General features: G+C 37.0%; 1 protein-coding gene across 4 annotated transcripts in view; it reads right to left on the bottom strand.

Annotated features, from left to right (window-relative positions):
* The window catches only part of LOC144970475 (adenylate cyclase type 9-like), a 266,036-nt gene that overhangs the window by 53,352 nt on the left and 192,684 nt on the right, over positions 1-20,000 (bottom strand). For 2 of the 4 annotated variants that reach the window (XM_078910160.1, XM_078910162.1), the window contains exons 4-6: positions 19,016-19,134; positions 14,550-14,609; positions 1,491-1,605 (exon numbers count right to left, since the gene is read on the bottom strand). In XM_078910160.1, the coding sequence (XP_078766286.1) occupies positions 1,491-1,605; positions 14,550-14,609; positions 19,016-19,134 (294 nt within the window). Of the gene's footprint in view, positions 1-1,490; positions 1,609-14,549; positions 14,610-19,015; positions 19,135-20,000 lie in introns of all 4 variants that reach the window. The other 2 variants (XM_078910161.1, XM_078910159.1) reach the window with 1 other exon arrangement.

Raw genomic sequence — 20,000 nt, 5'->3', positions numbered from 1 at the left:
TAACAAACTCATATTTGGACAATGAGAGCGCAATTTGCCAGAAAATAAAAAAAGTCAAACTGTAAACATACAAATACACACAATTACCCCCCCCCCCCCCCCCCCCTCCCCCCCAAAAAAAAATAAAAAATTAAAAAAGTAAAAAATTAATAAATAAATAATAAAATAAAAAAATAAATAAAAGAAAAATAATAATAATAATAACACAACAAAAAAGCAAAAGACAACAACAACAACAACAAAAAAGAAAAAAAGAAAGAAAACAACAAACAATCCTACCCCCTAAAAAGCCCAAAACCAACAAACAAATCAACACCCACAAAAAAAAAAAAAAGCCGAACCAAAACTAATAATATATATATATATATAATATATATATATATTAAAATATATATATATATATATATATATATATATATATATATATATATATAATATATATATATATATATATATATATATATATCGCAGAAACAAATTTATACTTTAAAAAAAAATACTAATTAAAAAACAATAATAACAAAGCTAAACATGAAATGAAAGAAAAGTCAAGAGAAATAAAAGTATGGCCTGCGGCGTGTTCTAAATATAAACAAGGTGTGCTGATTGGTGCAGTTTGGACGGAAGGATATGAAAAGAAAGAAATCTATATAATATAATAAACCTAAACGTTGTGTCGATATATCTGAATTTCATTTACGAATTTGACTATGCAGTAAACAATAAACTAACATTCCGACTTAGATATATCGAAAACACGAATCAAAAATAATACTGGAAGAAAGTAACAATATTCAAACTCCATTTCCTCCCCCCCCCCCCCCCCCCGCTCCTCTTCCAATGAAATAAAAAATCCACAAAATTATTTTTTTCTAATGTATCACTAATGAAAACTAAACAAAAAAATAAACCAAAACAACACACAAGCGATAATAATGCAAATGCAAGACAGAGCGATGACAACAATGTTTATAAGAGATACTGCAACGATGACGAAGATTTTATTTAAAAATCCATAAAGTATAAAATATACTAGGTCTATAAACAAAATAAGATAAAAATACCCTCACCCCCCCCCCCCCCCCCCTTTAAAAAACACAACAAAAAAAAAAAACAAAAAACAAAAAAAACCACACTTCTCTTCTTGCCAAAATATAAAGATGCAACACCCAAACACCGTACTGTGAAACAACATCCAATGGACAATCAATGTAAAAATATAGAAAAAGGACATAATATGCACACACACACACACACACACACAAACACAGAAAAAAATAATGGAAGAGGACAAACAAAACACTCCCCCCCCCCCCCTTCCGCAATTTTTTTTTTGTCAATAAAAAATCTAAAAAAAAAAAGAAAAAAAAACAAAAACAAAAACAAAAACAAAAACAAAAATCACCTACTATAACAATTTGTATAATAATAATATAATCATTATATTTGACTTAAAAAAAAAAAATTCTTATGTTTCATTATGACCATACCTTGATCTTCAGCGGGTTTGTCGTCGTTTTCCTCGTCATCATCTTTATTCTCTTCGTCCTCGTCACCCATGATGTCGGGGAGTCGCTGGGAGAAAAGGTCAAGGGTGGCTGGGGTCTGCTGCGATAAAATGAAGGGAGAGGAGGAGGAGAGGAAAGGGTTCATGCGCTGTAGAAATGCTATTTATGATGATGATGATAATGATGATTATGATGATGATGAAATTAATAATGAAATAGTAATGATGATAATAATAATAATAATAATAATAATAATAATAATAATAATAATAATAAATAATAATAATAAAAATAATAATAATAATAATAATATAATAATAATAAATATAATAATAATAAAATAATAATAATAATAATAATAATATAATATGATGATGATGATGAATTGATGATGATGAATAATAATAATAATAATAATAATAATAATAATAATAATAATAATAATAATAATAATAATAATAATAATAATAATAATAATAATAATAATAATAATAATAATAATATTATACCGGTATCTGTGTTGTGTCTTATCGCTGTTAAATGTCTGTGTTGTGTGTTCTGACCTATGAACTCAGTCCACCCGTGTAAATCAGGAATCCCTTTCAAATCCTCTTTCTACGCGAGTACGTGTCCTGTCCTCGTAATGATGCTCATTGCGTGGGAATCAACTAAGGGACATAATCGGAGACGAAAGCATTCCCCCTGATATCTAGGTAAAATAAAAATAAAAAACGTTTTTTCTTCTTCCCATGCTCTCCTAAGACCGTCCATCAATCTGGTGATTTATCATAATTATAAATTGTAAGACGTGTCTCATCTGGTAACAATGAATACACCTTCCTATCAAGGGAGATAATTTTCACCTTGTTCGCGTCCCGGATCGTAGCCATTGTTAACTTAACCTTTTAAGGGATGTTTATTCCTGCATTATTCATTTATTTATCTATACATCTATTTAGTTAATTATTTATTTATTTATTTATCAATCTATTTATTTATCCATGTATTTTTTATCTATCTATTTGTTTATTTATCTATGTATTTTTTATCTATCTATTTGTTTATTTATCTATTTATTTATTTATATGTTTATTTATCTATTTATCTATTTATTTATTTATCTATTTATTTATTTGTTTATTTATCTATTTATTTAATTATATGTTTATTTATTCATCTATTTATTTATTTATATGTTTATTTATCTATCTATCTATTTATTTATTTATCTATTTCTTTATGGATGACAATACGTATACCCATGATGCCTACATTGGGATGGATTATGTAACAAGTTACAGTTATCACAAACCATCACAGGCCAAATGAAGTGAAATTATAGGGCTCTTTTGACACTGGAAAGAGCACATATCAAACGAAGAGCTCTACAGTGACCTCCCCCCAGTGACATCGAAGATACAAAAGAGAAGACTGAGACTTGCGGGGCACTGCTGGAGACACAAGGAGGAGATTGCAAGCAGTCTTGTGCTATGGGAACCACCCGAGAGAACCAGAGGCAGATACAGGCAGAATAAAACAGACATTGACTGTCTGCTAGATGACACAGGAATGGACAACACCCGGGAGCTGCGTACACTTATGGAGGACAGGACAGAATGGCGAAGACTTGTGGCTCATGTTGGGCGCCCCAAGGGGCGTCCTAAGTAAGTAAGTAAGTTGGGACGGGTTCTTTTTTTTTTTTCCCTCCTCGTAGTTTTCTTTCTTGTCCGGCACTGCTTTATACACCCCAATTCAGATTTTCGTCGTCCATCTACTGTGCCTGGGGGTCCCGATAGCTCAGTTGGTAGAGCACTCAGTACGCTTCACGCGCAAAGGGACCGAGATCAATCCCGGGCGCAGTCGATATTTTTTCTGACCCCTACCCCCCCCCCCATGTCCACCCAGCAGTGATTGGGTAGCTTGGTCTATTACATCTGGCGGAAAGTACTTTGGGATAGACTAGCGTCCTCTCCAAAGGATATCAATCAATTGCTATTCTCCGTTTCACGCCATGGAAACCGGGATAAACTCCGGCTCCATTGGGGCACCATGGCTCTGAAGGAATACTTTGTACTACTTCTGTGCCTGCTTCCTAATTTGTCGGGTTTCAAACGCCATGCCTATCCAACGACAAGGATTACAGGCGAGCAGTAACTGGGCAAGCACACTCAACACTCGACAACATCTTATTAAATAAGAGATTTGTAATTACATTATAAAAAGTACAAAGCTGCGCATAAAAACACATTCAAGCACGAGCACGTACATATACAGAGAGGGGGGGAGAGAGAGAGAGAGAGAGAGAGAGAGAGAGAGAGAGAGGGGGGGAGAGAGAGAGTGAGAAGGGGGGAGAGAGTGAGAAAAAAAGAGAGAAAGCAAGAAAGAAAGAGAGAGAGAGAAGGAGAGAGAAAGGAGAGAAAAAGAGAGAGAAAGAAAGAAAGAGAGAGAGAGAGAGAGGGAGAGAGAGGGAGAGAGAGAGAGAGAAAGAGAGAGAAGGAGAGAGAGAGAGAGAGAGAGAGAGATAGAGAGAAAGAGAAAAAGAGATAGAAAGAAAGAAAGAAAGAAAGAGAGAGAGAGAGAGAGAGAGAGAGAGAGAGAGAGAGAGAGAGAGAGAGAGAGACCAACGTCATTGCAACCCAATTGATTTGCCTTCCAATTTGGTGACAGTGAAATAAAAATAAAAAATAAAAAAAATAAAGAGAAAACTAACAAGATCTGAAACGAAATTGCAAACAAACGCGTCAATAGAAAATTGAGATGAAAAATAAAATCCTAGTTTTGATGAAATAATACGGAACAAAATAAATCGTACTAATGATTCGAGAGATATTAAAAAGGATTGAAAAAACAAACCAACAAACACATTCACACACACTCACATAAACACACACACATAAACACACACACACACACACATACACACACAGAGCAATTATTATTCCAAGGATTGGGAAAAATTACTCTCAAAACTTATGTACTCATTAATTGTTATGAACAATTTTGTTATTAATCTATCTATTGATGGTTTATTTTCTGAGATTAATTAATTCATTAATTAATTAATTAATTAATTAATTTATTTATTTATTTATTTATTATTTATTTATTTATTTATTTATTTATTTATTTATTTATTTATTTATTTATACGTTTATTCATAAATTCATTTGTTTTTTTTTTTGTTTAACAAGTTATTTATTCATATGCGTCTATACAATTAGATGGGTTTATCAATATACAAACCATTTATATATTCATTCATTCATTCATTTACATATAATTTATTTAGTTATGTGTCTATTTACTTATTCATCTATTCATTTATCTATTTATTTAATTATATGTTTAATCATCTATCTATCTTTTTATTTTCTTATCTATCTATTTATTTATTTACACATTTAAAAAAAAGTGTTTATTTATTTATTTATTTATTGTGCGTCCCTGACATAATCAGTCGCATGGTGAAAATTTTGGTTTTGCATATTTGGCATTCCTTGACAGCCCAATGTCTCCTGAGCATTTTAATCTTTATTTGAAGCAAATCGGGTGATTTTTTAATGAAGTTATGGTCATATACATGGGCACGGGTGCAAAACTCTAATTTTGAGAAAATCGCTTCCAAAGTTGACAAGAGTTGATATTAAGTATAATAATTACTTTCATAAAAAAAGTTAAAATAAAATATTTAGGAGAAGAATTCAATTAAAATATTTCATCAAAATGTAGAAAACTGTTTGATTTAATGATTTTTTAAAATGAGAACTCATTTTCCATATAAATTGGCCTCTTGACTAAAATTGTCAATATCTCTGTTCAAAGCTTTACATCATGCGACTGATTATCTCAAGGACGCCCAATAAAAAAAATAATTAATTTATTTAATTATCAATTACTATAGTTATTTATTTACTTTGTTTCTTTATTAATAAGGAAGTTTGTTTTTTCTTCTTTCTTCTCAAATGACATCATGTCAGCTGATCGATTGGATACGAGTCGGGGAAGCAACGGGAATTGTCAGAGGAAGTAGAGAGGATAGAAAACATACACAGGAAATAAACATGAAATTTAAAAAAAAAAAAATTAAATCAAAACATCCTCAGGGTTCCAAATTATAATATGTGACCCTTCGCCTCAAAACGGTATTAAGTCGGGATGGTTAAGATGTTGAAAATTGAATTTATAGCCAGAAATATCAGTCTTGTGTTGAGTTTGTATGTTATATTGAGGAGAATGGATACCATATTTTAGGGTGCTAATGCCAACAATTTATATTTTTGACCAGTTTAAAATTAAATTTGTCTTTTAAGCATCTGGTTCGTTCCGACATAATAGCGTTTTGAGACGGTGGGTCACATATGTGAAGCTAATTCTGTATTTAAAATTTTGTCCAGAAAATACGAATTCCGCAAAATATCGGTCGATTAAATGACTCGCATCTCACCAAAAATTAAAAAAAACAACAACCCCAAAACAACCTCTCAAACCTGGGACTTCAGACATAGACAACGCTGTTAACGGCCAGGTACTTAATTTAAACCTGAGTTATATGTTGTTTTTTTTCTTTTTTTTTTTCATTTTCAAAACTCGAATATTGATATAAAATGAAATATGAAGGTGACATCAAACCGTCCAAAACAAGAGATGGAAAGCTTTTTTGAGCCTTTTTTTATATAGCGCGTTATCCACTAAATGTGTGCACAAAGCGCTTTACAAGTGATCCCTGGTCAACAGCAACATTTCACATATAGAACGGAACATGACGCCTGTTAGGCGATATTACAATTTTACGGACAAAGACTACGCTGTTAACGGCAAGGTACTCATTTTACACCCGAGTACGGTGAGAGAATGTGAGATAAGAGCCTTTTCCAAGGACTCAACTATGCGCCGAGTGCGAGGCTCGAACCCAGGACCTTCCGATCCGAAAGCCAGTGTCATACCACAAGACCACATAGCCGCACATTGGAGAGGCGCTCATTGTCAGAAGAAATGAAAATGGCAGGCCTCACATGGAGTGCAGATCAGCTATGTGGTCTTTGTGATATGACACTCGCTTTCGGATCGTAAAGTCCTGGATTCGGGTCTCGTTCTGATCGGCGCATAATTGAGTCCTTGGAAAAAAGGCTCTTTACTCACATCCTCTCACCGTACTCAGCTGTAAAATGAGTACCTGAGCGTTGTCTTTGTCCGAAAACATTGTAATATCGCTAACAGGTGTTATGTCTCGTCCTACATGTTAAACGTTGCTGTTGGCCAGGGACCCCTTGTAAAGCGCTTAGCGCACGTTTAGTGGATATTGCCCTATATAAAAAACTCAATTTAAGCTCAATTCAATTGATATGACACTAGCCTTCGGGTCGTCAAGTCCTGGATTCGAGTCTCGTTCTGATCGGCGCATAGTTGAGTCCTTAGAAAAAGGCTTTTAACAGACATTCTCTCCCTGTGTGAAATGAGTACCTTGCCGTTTACAACCGTTGGCTCTGTCCGTAAAAAAAAAAAACAACAAAAAACCGGCGTCATTTTCGTCCTATATGTTAAATGTTGCTGTTGCATAGCTGCCAACTTTTCAAAATGCAAAAACCTATTATTATACGCATGTCTTAAAATGGCATATTTATTAATGTACTAGAATGGTCAGAACTGTAATACTAAGAGAAGCTTACCTTTATCATCATACTGGGTATGCATAAGTCATGGAAAGGTGTTGACAGAAGCAGATTACTGAGGCTTGGGCTTAACAGCCTCCTTTGTGGCGAAAATTTTCTCCCAAAGATAATTTTTTATCAGATTTTCTTCTTTTATTTTTCTGGATTTTTTTTCTTTTTCTGGATTGGCCAAATCGTACTAAGTACGATTTTATCGTACTGGTTGGCAGCTAGGCTGTTGGCTATTATGACCTCTTGTAAAGCGCTTTGAGCGGTGCAAAGCTCTGGATAATATATTATGCGCTACGCAAAAATGCTTTCTCCATTCATTTATTTATTTATTCATTTTTACTGATTTATTTACGTATTTTATTTATTTATTCATATATATATATAAATTATATTTATCTATTTGTTTATTTATATACATATTTATTTATTTATTTATTGAACGAATGACGTCACTCAGCTCTTTGTAATTGTTCTTAGCCAGCCATTGATTTCACCAGTAAGTAGTTCTCAATTGAATTAATCAGACTATAACCGTTATGTGTAGTTTTGTTTGTTGGTATCGTTACATCCGGCTGGCAGATTGTTGTATTTTACCTAATCGCATAGCATAAATCAATTTATTATTATTATTATTATTATTATTATTATTATTATTATTATTATTATTATTATTATTATTATTATTATTATTATTATTAGTACAATACAAACTTTACACTAGGTCACCCGCGCTCAATGGCATTATAAATCAAAAACGTTTTATCAAGAGAAAAATAAATAGGGGGCCTGTTTAAAGCTCGTTATTAAAACCCATTATTTCATTAGAAGATAATACGACTAGCTAATAGCGAATTCACGTCGCACTTTGGTCGGGGTTATCGCATAGCTACAAACAAACAAAACAAAAGAAATCAGAACAAAACAAGAGAAACATAACTAATAAAACAAACAACCCCAACCCCCACCCCAACAAAAAAAAACAAAAAAAACAAACAAAAAAAAAAACAAAACAAAACAAAACAAAAAAACAAACAAACAAAAAAAAAAAAACAACAAAAAAACAAAACAAAACAAAAACGCATTAAAAAAATATAATTTATAACAAAGTACATAAATAACAATATACATTTTCAAAATCAGAAAAAGAAGAAAATTAAATCCAACAAAACCTTAAAACAATTTTTAAAAAAAAACGGGGAATAAAAACAAAACAAAACAAAAAAAAAAAAACAAAATATAACAACAATAATAAAACAACAATAAAAAACAAACAAAACAAAACAAAAACAAAAACAAATCAACCAAAAGATATTTTTTAAAGCAAGACATATTGATATTATTACTATCCGACAACAGCCCCAAAATTGCTGACAAAACGCATAGACTGTGGGACAATGGCAGAAATAAAACTTCGATGATTTTATAAAAAAATAGATAAAAAGATATATAAATAGATAAATGAATAAACAAATAAAGAAAGAAAGAAAGAAGGAAATAATAAATAAATAGATAAATAAAAAATAAATGAAGAAATAAATATAAATAAAACCGAAACAAGATACAACACGACATAATCATACGACTATACCCCCTTGTGAGTAGTTCTCATCCAATTGAATTAATCGCACTGCAAACGTTTAAGGTTACAGATGTCTATTTGTTTATCTATGTATCTATTCATGTATCTCTTTATCATTTGTGCGGTTATGCGGTCTTGTGGTATGATACTCGCTTTCGGATCGAAAGGTCCTGGGTTCGAGCCTCACTCGCTCGGCACATAGTCGAGTCCTTGGAAAAGGCTCTTTACTCACCATTCTCTCACCGTACTCAGGTGTAAAAATGAGTACCGTACCTGCCGTTTACAGCGTTGTCTTTGTCCGAAAAAAATTGTAATATCGTCATGTCACGTCCTACACGTTGCATGTTGCTGTTGGCCAGGGGGCCCAAGTAAAGCGCTTTGGGCACGTTTAATGGATATTACGCTATAAAAAATCTCAAGTTTCTTTCCTTTTTTTCCCATAGATCATATTATATATATATATATATATATATATATATATATATATATATATATATATATATATATATATATATATATATATATATATATATATATATATATATATATATATATATATACTTTTAGCTCAAAAGGAAGTTAACTTTTTTTTTTAACCTCAGGAATGAGAGGCATCCAATGTTTGTCGTCATAATTTTGCCAGTGTAGTTTTATCTTCATCTTATACACCCAGCAATAAACATGGGCATAAGGGTATTAAACTTAAAAAAAGGGAGTTAACTAAGGTGCAAATGGATCAAGGACCAAATCACGGTACAATGTGGTGGATTAACTCACTCAACCCTGACACCGACTATATCCGTAGTTTATCCAGGTTTCTTTTACCCCATGCCTATTTCTTACATTTTTTTCTGAGACAAATTATAGACGTAGAATCAAAGCTAATTTTTTTAGTTTTTACATGTTAAGGATAGTTAAATAAAACAATCTATGTACATGCTCATTTTTAATACATTTTTTTTCCAATTTCGAAAAGTAGCAAAAAACTCTAGGATTGAGTGAGTTAAATCCATCGGCCTCGAGATTTTCATCAATAAAAAAAAAACATTTGGATTGTGTCATCAAAACCCTGTGTGTGTCAACTTGATCGACTGTAATTTCCATCGTCGCTATTTGGAGAGACTAAACACGCGACTAATTACTAATTGCGGAAGGAAACTGTAAACAAACTCGGCAAAATAATGAAATGAAGGGTAGTTTGGAGGATGATGAAGAGGAAGGGGGAGGGGGGGGTGTGAGGAGAAGGGGGTTGTGCAGGAGGATGTGGAGGAGGACGATGAGGGCGATGAGGAGGAGGAAGAAGAAGAGGAGGAGGAGGAGGAGGAGAAGGAGGAGGAGGAAGAGAAGAAGGAGAAGGAGGAGGAGGAGGAGAAGGAGGAGGAGGAGGAGAAGGAGGAGGAGAAAGAGAAGGAGGGGAAGGACGAGGAAGAGGAGGAGGAGGAGAGGAAGAGGAGGAAAAGAAGGATGGGAGCAGGAGGAAAAGAAGGAGGAGGAGGAGGAGGAAGGGGGGGCGGAGAAGAGGAGTAACAAGGAGAGGAGAAGAATGAGGAAAAGGAGGAAGAGGAGCAAGAAAAAGAGGAGGAGGAAGGAGGAGGATGAAAAGGAGGAGGAAGGTGGAGGATGAAGAAGAAGAGGAGGAGGAGGGGGGGGGGGAGCAAACAAAAGAAAATGGAACGCAAAGCAAATCCTAATTCCTAGTGATTTGTAAAATAAATTTAAAAGACGGAAAATGATTATCAAGATCCGGGGATTTTAAAATTGATTCAATAACAGACTAATTCAAATGTTGTTTGGTTGATTGATAGTTTTTAACAGGAAGCTTTCATGCATTAATTCAAATCAATTGAAGCTTCGAGGCGGATGTTGACGTAAGGGATAGCGAGGGGGGACAACTCTAATATCCAAATCAATCTGCTTGCTGCTGCTGCTGCTGTTGTGTTGTCATTGTTTCTGATTGCAGGCCACAGCCAGATTACCCTCATTATCAAATTGCCTCTTGGGCAAAATCAATGATGGCCGCCGTCCATGCCGATCGTCGTCGTCGTCAAACATGAAATGTCCGTGTTATCGTAAGGGAGGGGGGGGGGGAGGAGTAGCAGGACTAGGGTGAGAAAAAGGAGGAGGAGGAGGAGGAAAAGGAGGAGGAGGAAGAGGTAGAAGAGCAAGAGGAGGTGGCGGCTTCTTCTTCTTCTTCTTCTTCTTCTTCTTCTTCTTCTTCTTCTTCTTCTTCTTCTTCTTCTTCTTCTTCTTCTTCTTCTTCGTGCGGCTATGAGATCTTGTGGTTTGACACTCGCTTTCGGATCGAAAGGTCTTGGGTTCGAGTTCACTCGGCGCCTGGTTGAGTCCTTGGAATATGGCTCTTTACTCACTTTCTCTTTGCTGTATTCTGGTGGAAACAAGTACCTGGCCGTTAACAGCGTTGTCTCTGTCCGAATACATTGTAAATATCGCCTAACAGGTGTCATGTCCAAATACCGGAACATACTCAACGTCTCAATCGTTTCTATGTTACAAGTTTGTGTTGAGAATATTGGCTATTAATTAAGCTTAATTGCTGGCCAACTAACTTCGCGGGGTTTGTGTGTGTCGAACCCGTGATCTCAAGAAGTCGGGAAGAAGTGCCTCTAGACGGACTAGAATTTGAAGCGACCTTTTTTTTTTTTCTTTTTTTTTTTTTTGGGGGGGGGGGGGGGGGGTTGTGGATAGCTCCTCACACGGTAGAGTCACGATCTCCCCGGTCAAGCGGAGTTGTCGTACCAGTCAGTAAGGTCGCGGGTTCGAGCCCCCATCGCCGTCGCGAAGTTTTTATTCTCTGTTGTCTTCTGTCACTTTCCTACTCACTTCATATATAGACCAGCATCCTAATCCATTCCATCCCTCAAATAAATGTCAACGGGCGCATCATGACTTACGAGACAAATATCATCGCCATGTCATATCACATTACAATCAATCAATCTCATTGCCACGAATCCAATCAAGCATGGATATGCATTTCAAACGCGATGGATGGATGGATCTCTCTCTCTCTCTCTCTTCCTCTCCTCATCTCTCTCTCTCTCTCTCTCTCTCTCTCTCTCTCTCTCTCATCTCTCTCTCTCTCTCTCCTCCTCCCTCCCTCTCTCTCTCTCTCTCGTCTCCTCCCTCTCTCCTCCTCCTCTCTCCTCCTCCTCCTCCTCTCTCTCTCCTCCCTCCTCTCCCTCTCTCTCTCTCCTCCCCTCTCTCTCTCTCTCTCTCTCTCTCTACTCTCTCTCTCTCTCCTCTCTCTCCTCCTCCTTCATTAGACAACCCATCCGTCCCATTTCGACGTTCAAAATAAGGAATAGGACACGCATACCATATGTCTTGGATGGATTTCTCTCGTCATTAGACAAAACCTTAATCCTCATGACAGACAAGCTAAACTCTAAATACAACAAACTACAATTACAAACGTACACATAGAAGACAATCACAGCAAAGTAAACCTCATCTTTACAGAACTTTTTTTAACTTTAAAAATACAAAAAGAATATAAACATAACAAACGAACAAACTCAGAAACACACACAAACCAACAAAAAAAAAATAATTAAAAATTATAAAATAACTAAATAAGGTTCAAAATGAAAAGATACAAAATCAAAAACAAAAAAACAAACAAACAGACAAACAAAACAAAAAACCCAAACATTCCAAGAAACGAGATAAAATAACAAATCAACAAACATAAATAAAACAGATACGTTAATGAAAACCATCAACAGACTCATTCACATATATCACACACACACACACACACACACACACACACACAACAGCCACCACCACCACCAACAACAACAGCAACATAAAAAAAACAAAGTGCACAGCCGCGAAAGAGAAAAAAAAAATGTTTGTAAAATTTTGAAAATTGAATTCAGTAGCAGTGAGTATCTGTTATTAAAATAATTTGTGCGGCTATGTGGTCTAGTGGTACGACACTCGCTTTCGGATCGGAAGGTCCAGGGTTCGAGCCTCGCGCTCGGTGCATTGTTGAGTCCTTGGAAAAGGCTCTTTACTCACATTCTCTCACCGTACTCAGGCGTAAAATGAGTACTTGGCCGTTAACAGCGTTGTCTTAGTCCGATAAATTGTAATATCGCCTAACAGGCGTCATGTCCCATCCTACATGTTAAATGTTGCTGTTGACCAGGGACCCCTTGTAAAGCGCTTTGAGCACATTTAGTGGATATTGCGCTACATAATGCTCGATTTCAATTTTTTATATTATTTTCTATAACGCAATACCCACTAAACGCGCTCAAAGCAAGGCGCTTTACAAAGGATCCCCGAGGACTGTCTATGCGGCGAATGAAGCCCAAACCCACGACCTTCCGATCCGAAAGGGAGTGCCATACCCCAAGACCGCATACCCGCACAAAGCTCAAGTTTCATATATATTATAATAATTAATAGTATAATAAGTTTCACATAAACAAAAATAAAAGAAAATTCCCTTTATTCACCCCCTTGGGGAAATTCATTGTCTCTTGGGTCTATAGATAGTATGCGCTTGGCTAAGAAGCTCATAACATTGCCATCCGGAAGTAAAACGGACCAACACACAAAAAAACTGTGTGTAACCATGCACTTTTATAGTCGGGTTAATACAGTTCAGTGAGAATAACTCACAAACGCGGATGGCAAAATATAGCAACAAAGGCTTGAGTGACGTCATCTTCGAACTATCTATTCCGAGGAAAAACTGGAATTATAACCCAGCCGTCAGCCGCAGTGCAGCGCAGCAAATTGAGCTAGGGCGAGGTGACTTGCTCAAGGCCACACAGCGCAGCGGCGGGTACATCGAACTTGCTTACGAAGCAAAGACCGTACCGCTGAGCCACGCTGCCCGTTGCCATAGTAAACTAATAGATAGTTCGAAGATGACGTCACTCAGGCCTTTGTTATTGTTTTTGCCATCCGCGTTTGTGAGTTGTTCTCACTAAACTGTATTAATCAGACTATAAGAGTTCATGGTTACACAGATTTTGTGTGTTGGTCAGTTATACTTCCGGATGGCAATGTTGTGAACTCCTTGGCCAAGCGCATTCTTTCTATAGCCTGACACTGACCAACAAATGACGCCAAAAGACAAGTCTTTGGCCACAAAAAGAAAACAAATCGTGAGTTGTATTCAATAGGTCAATCAATGGAATCACTTGTTTCCTTGAGTACTATTAACGACAACTCACTAGACGCTGCACAAAGCTAAAAAAAAATGTCGTCAAATTATGAGTCCAAGAGGGTTCTAGTGTCAGGCTATAAAGTTACCGATGGCTACGATCGAACTCGCTACCTTTCAGGTGCGAAGCAAAGACCGTACCGCTGAGCCACGCTGCCCCTGCTTTTCTGGTCTGACTCGGCATGATACCGCTTTGGGACTGATTATGGTTACATATTGTATAGAAACAACGAAGATGACGTCACTCAGGTCTTTGTTATTGTTTTTTTTTTTTTTTTTGCCATCCGCGTTTATGAGTAATTCTCACTAAACTGTAGTAATCAGACTATAAAAGTGCATGGTTACACACCGTTTTACGTGTTGGTCCGTTATATTTCCGGATGGCAATGTTCTGAGCTTCTTCGCCAAGCGCATACTATCTATCGATAGAATTAAGTTGACGTTCGCCATCCACGTTTATGAGTAATTCTCACTAATCTGTTTTAACCAGACTATAAAAGTTCATGGTTACACATGGTTTTTTGTGTTGGTCCGTTATACTTCTGGATGGCAATGTTGTGAGCTTCGTAGTCAAACGCATAAAAATAGGCCATACATACCTCTTCTACAGTGACCATCGTGTGGCTATCTTTGCTGTTGACAGTTTGGTCGTCATGATTCTGTGGGGAAAATGAATCGAAAAATAACGAATTTTAACCATTGAATGTTTTTTTGAAATTCATTTTTTTTTTTTTAGCAGAAGAGCTGAAAAGAGGTTGGGGTGTAGCCATCGTTATAATGGCCTGACACTAGAACCTTCCAGGACTTACAGATTGTCGTCATTTTTAAGGTTTGTTGTGAAGCGGTCAGTGTCAGGCCGCGACCTTCGTGAAGTTATGGCCTGATACTGACCAAAAAATGACAGTCAAAATGCCAGTCTTTTGCCACAAAAGAAAACAAATAATAGCAGTAATAGCCAGCGGCTACGACCAAGTCGTGGTGGTGTGCGGAAACGAAGAAAAATAAATATTCAAATAGGTCACAGACCACCGCCCTTTCATACTAATAGAGCACTCAAAGTACATAACACAGAACGGTGCCCAAGGTCTCTGATCAACATACCACTCAACGACACTCACAACAACATGCCAATAGTAAACGACACATCAACATATCAACAAAACATAATGACAACACCTGATCATTTTGATGAGATGCATAAACATAATGAGAACGTGGCTTGTGAAAATAAGACAATAACAACAAAGGGGGGAAGAAGGGTCAATATGAGGCCAAATGAAATAAAAAGAATCAATCACAAAATCAACTCAAATCATAACACGCTTAAAATAGCAAACAGGCAAACTAACAGTGACCGTAATGGTGAACCGAGAAACATGTTGAGAACTATGACCATAAACTTCCAAAGTTTAATTCCAAAACTACCGGAATTTTGGAAATTGATATCAGAAATAAAACCAGACATAATCATAGGTACGGAAACATGGCTACATTCCGAAATAAAGGACAGTGAAATATTTCCACCAGAGACATATTTCAACGTGTTCAGGAAAGACCGAGAAGATAGGTATGGTGGGGTGCTGGTTGCAACAACAACGAACCTCTCAGTAATAAAGCTTGACATTCAAACAAAATCAGAATCGGTGATCGTAAATATCAAAACAGAACAAGGCCTACTCACTGTGGGCGCTATGTATAGAACACCTTCAAACTCAACTATGGAACAAATGACTGAGATAACACGCTGTATTGATAGCCTAGACCCGAAAAATGTACTCTGGTTAAGCGAGACCTGAACCTACCTGATATCAATTGGGAACAAGAAAAAATAATCAGTTACCAATATCCTTCATTTATAAACCAAGCATTTATTAACAAATTGCAAGATTTTGGCCTGAGTCAAATAAACAAAAATCCAACAAGGGTACAAATATCCTCGACTTATTTATCACAAATCGACCAAATTTAATTGTCAAGTGTAAAACCATTCCAGGCATTAGTGACCATGACATTCTCATCACGGAAAGCACTATCAAAGCAAACAAAATCACAAAAAAATCACACCCTATTACTATTTGGAAAAAGACAAATATCGCCGAAATGCGGACAGAAACACGTCTTTTTAGTGAAAACATAATTAATCAACATCTAGAAAGCACTGAGGATGTTTGGACTGCCATCAACGACCACCTAAACAAAATGATGACCAAACATGTACCAACGAAGAAAAGCTCAAGGAAATTTCACCAACCATGGATAAACACCACCGTCAAACGATTATCTAGACGGAAACAAAAGGCATGGAGCAGAGCGAGAAAGTCCAACAGTAAGAAAGACTGGTACAATTATGCCCGACTGAAAAAAGAAACACAAAAAGAGAGTAGAAAGGCCTATCATAATCATGTTAAGGAACTTGTTAGTGAAGACTCAAACAAAAAGCTCTGGAAATTTATAAAAAGTAGGAGGTGCGATTCGGTTGGTATAGCGCCCCTTGAGCATGATCGTGTATTATACTCTGATGCAAAGGAAAAAGCAGACATACTTAATAACCAATTCTGCTCTGTTTTTGCTTCAAAAGCTCATACCAAAATTACCACTCAACAACTACAAGGCGAAGAAAACGATTCCAACACTATGGCCGAAATCAATGTGACAGTAGAGGGCGTTTCCAAACTCCTCGCCACTCTAGACCCAAAGAAAGCATGTGGCCCAGACAAAATACCATCCCGTCTCTTAAAGATATTGAGTAACGAATTTGCACCTGCCCTCACACATTTGTTCAAACTCTCTCTTGAAACGGGAGACATACCAATTGTTTGGAAGCACGCTCTTGTCCAACCCATCTACAAGAAAGGTGATAGAAGCAGGGCTCAAAACTACCGTCCAATTTCATTAACCTGCATTTGCTGCAAACTGTTGGAGCATATAGTGAGATCCTCAATAACTGAATATCTCGAAACTAACAGTATTTTTTGTGATGAACAGCACGGATTTAGGAAGCACCACTCATGTCAAACTCAACTTCTATCATTAACACATGATCTGTCAGCTGCTATTGATAAAGGTGGTCAAATTGATCTAGTACTACTGGACTTTGCCAAGGCCTTCGACAAGGTCCCTCACCATCGGTTAATCCAGAAATTGTATGACGTTGGTATCAGGAACAAAACCTTACAATGGATTGCAACTTTTCTGGACAATCGCACCCAACAAGTTCTTGTCGACGGCGAGACTTCCACTATCGTGATGGTGACATCGGGCGTACCTCAGGGCTCAGTCCTTGGGCCCGTCCTATTTTTAGTGTACATAAACGATCTTCCACGAGGTATAAGGTCAAAAGTGCGCCTCTTTGCTGACGACACAGCATTATATAATCAGATAAAAACAACAGACGACTGCAAAACACTAAATGACGATCTAGCTAAATTACAAGACTGGGAAACAATAAATCAAATGGAATTTAACGTATCAAAGTGCAATGTTCTAACCATCACAAATAAGAAAGCACCTATAACATTTGAATACCAACTTCATGGTCAAAACCTGGAACATGTAAAGACAGCAAAATACCTTGGCATCGAGTTTGCTAAAAACCTCAAATGGAATGACCACATATGTCACCTGGCTTCAAAGGCAAATCAAACAAGCGCTTACATCACCCGCAATTTAAAAAGATGCCCAATCACAACTCAAACCCTTGCTTTTAAAACTATTGTTAGACCAATTTTGGAGTATGGCAGCTCAATTTGGGACCCATATACAAAGAAAAACATCGACACCTTAGAAAACATCCAAAGAAAAACAGCAAGACGCATCACAAACACATTCGATCCTTTCTCAAGTGCGTCTGAAATATCACAACGGATTGGCCTTGAACCTCTGGAAAAGAGAAGAAAGATAGATAAACTTAAATTGTTCCACAAGATCTACTACAAAAATTCGTGCCTTAAACTTCCAAACGACATCAAAGATATCGGCACAAGAAATACGAGGGACACACAGCAAGAGTAACCATCCCAACATCAAAAACAGACGCCCACATGTATTCGTTTTTTCCCTTCCACTGCCCGACTATGGAATAGCCTCCCAGCTGAAGTGGCTGAAAACGGTTGTCAACATGCCTTCACGCGATTGCTGGAGTTCACAACGTGACTTTTTAATCTATGTGGTTTTAGTATTATGTGCAGAGTTTTAGCAAGTTTAAAATGTAAAACACTACAAACTGTGGAGTGATCCTCGACAATATTGGAGGTTTCCACAAGACGAAGAAGAAGAAGAAGAAGAAGCGTCTAGTGAGTTGTCGTCGTTATAAGAGCTCAAGGAAAAAAAGTGATTCCATTGGTTGACCTATTGAATGCAACTCCCGATTTGTTTTCTTTTGTGGCCAAAGACTAGTCTTTTGACGTCATGTGTTGGTCAGTGTCAGGCCGCGACCTTCGTGAAGTTATGGCCTGATACTGACCAAAAAATGACAGTCAAAATGCCAGTCTTTTGCCACAAAAGAAAACAAATCGTGAGTTGTATTCAATAGTTCAACCAATGAAATAACTTGTTTCCATGAGCTCTACTAACAACTCACTAGGCGGTGCAAAAAACAAATAATGACGTCAAACTGCCAGTTCTTTTGGATTTCAGTGTCAGGCTATAACAAAACGATGGCTCCGGATGGGTGGGGTGGAGGAGTTGGGGTTTGGGGGGGGGGGAGTGGCTGGTGGTAATGAAAGCAGATCAAGGAGTCTGAGGATACGCTCCTATGGATTAGATGAGTCGATTTAATTGCACTGTAAATTATTCTTATATCAATTTTGTGTGGGTGAAAACATTTCAGGAACTTCAGGAAAATTCAAAAATAAAATCACTAAGCATGTTATATCCGGCTGACGGGTGCTGTGAATATTTTACCTAATCGCATATCATCAATTAGTCATGGAGTGAGTAAAGTTTATTAAACACGATGTTTTAAGATTAAGATGTTTTGTCATTGAACGTCAGTTATGTGTAGACTGTCGAACCGTTTCTTTTTACACAAAAGACCCTGGTTCGATTCTGACTGTTATAAGCTTACCTTGTCCCTCGTTTGTCGAAATTGCTGTATCTCCTCGGGGCGTTCCAACGCCAGGCGCTCCAATCCCGGTATGCCTGTGTTCCCTGCCTTTCTTCCAACGATGAAGAATGTTCTGATGCCTGGAGGGGAGAAAAAGAAAAAAACGGAAGTGAACATACATCCATAGCCGTCACTTCGTCATCACCAATACTGCATTTTCACACCAGTTAAAAAAAAAACAACAAAAAAACAAATACAAACAAACCCCCCCCCCCCCCCCCAAAGAAAAAAAAACGTGAGCTTTTATTCTAGCGCAATATCCACTAAACGGCCTCAAGGGTCCCTGACCAACAGTAACACGCAACGTGTAGAACGAGACATGACGCCTGTTACAATTTTTCTTTCCAACAGAGATTACGCTGTTAACGGCCAGGTACTCATTTTACATCTGAGTACTGTGAGAGAATATGAGTAAAGAGCATTTTCAAAGGAGTCAACTATGCGCCGAGCGAGGCTCGAACCCAGGACCTTCCGATCCGAAATCGAGTGTCACACCACAAGAGCACATAGCCGCACAGAACCCCCCCCCCCCAAAAAAAAAAAAAAAAAAACAAACAAACAAACAAACAAAAAACCCAAAAAAAACAAAACCAAGAAAATAAATGAAGTATGGACATTTATAAAGACATTTCACGGATTATATCATGCTCAATAAATTTCCAAACGCTTTATTTCTTACTCTTACCCCCAAAAAATCAACACAGAACCATATTTCCATGTCATAAATTGCAAGCCGTCTGTTAGGCGTCCGTTTGTACTAGCATTTTGTACAACAGCCACCACCGCCTATGACCGCCTCCCATAAGTACACAACACCCGTTTGCCTTTTTGAGCTCATTGTCACGCACAAGAATATCACTTGGCTTTGTTCCAGGCCGAGACATCATAATGCTGAGCCACCGATGATGCCACAACCACTACCACATACATCTCCGGCCACCACTAC

Source organism: Berghia stephanieae, chromosome 4 (genome assembly GCF_034508935.2).
Source record: "Berghia stephanieae isolate SIO BIC M18660-M18661 chromosome 4, UCSD_Bste_1.3, whole genome shotgun sequence".
In the NCBI taxonomy this organism is placed as follows: Eukaryota; Metazoa; Mollusca; class Gastropoda; order Nudibranchia; family Aeolidiidae; genus Berghia; species Berghia stephanieae.
The sequence above is the reverse complement of the archived record's forward strand: the minus strand, read 5'-3'. Positions and strand labels throughout refer to the sequence as shown.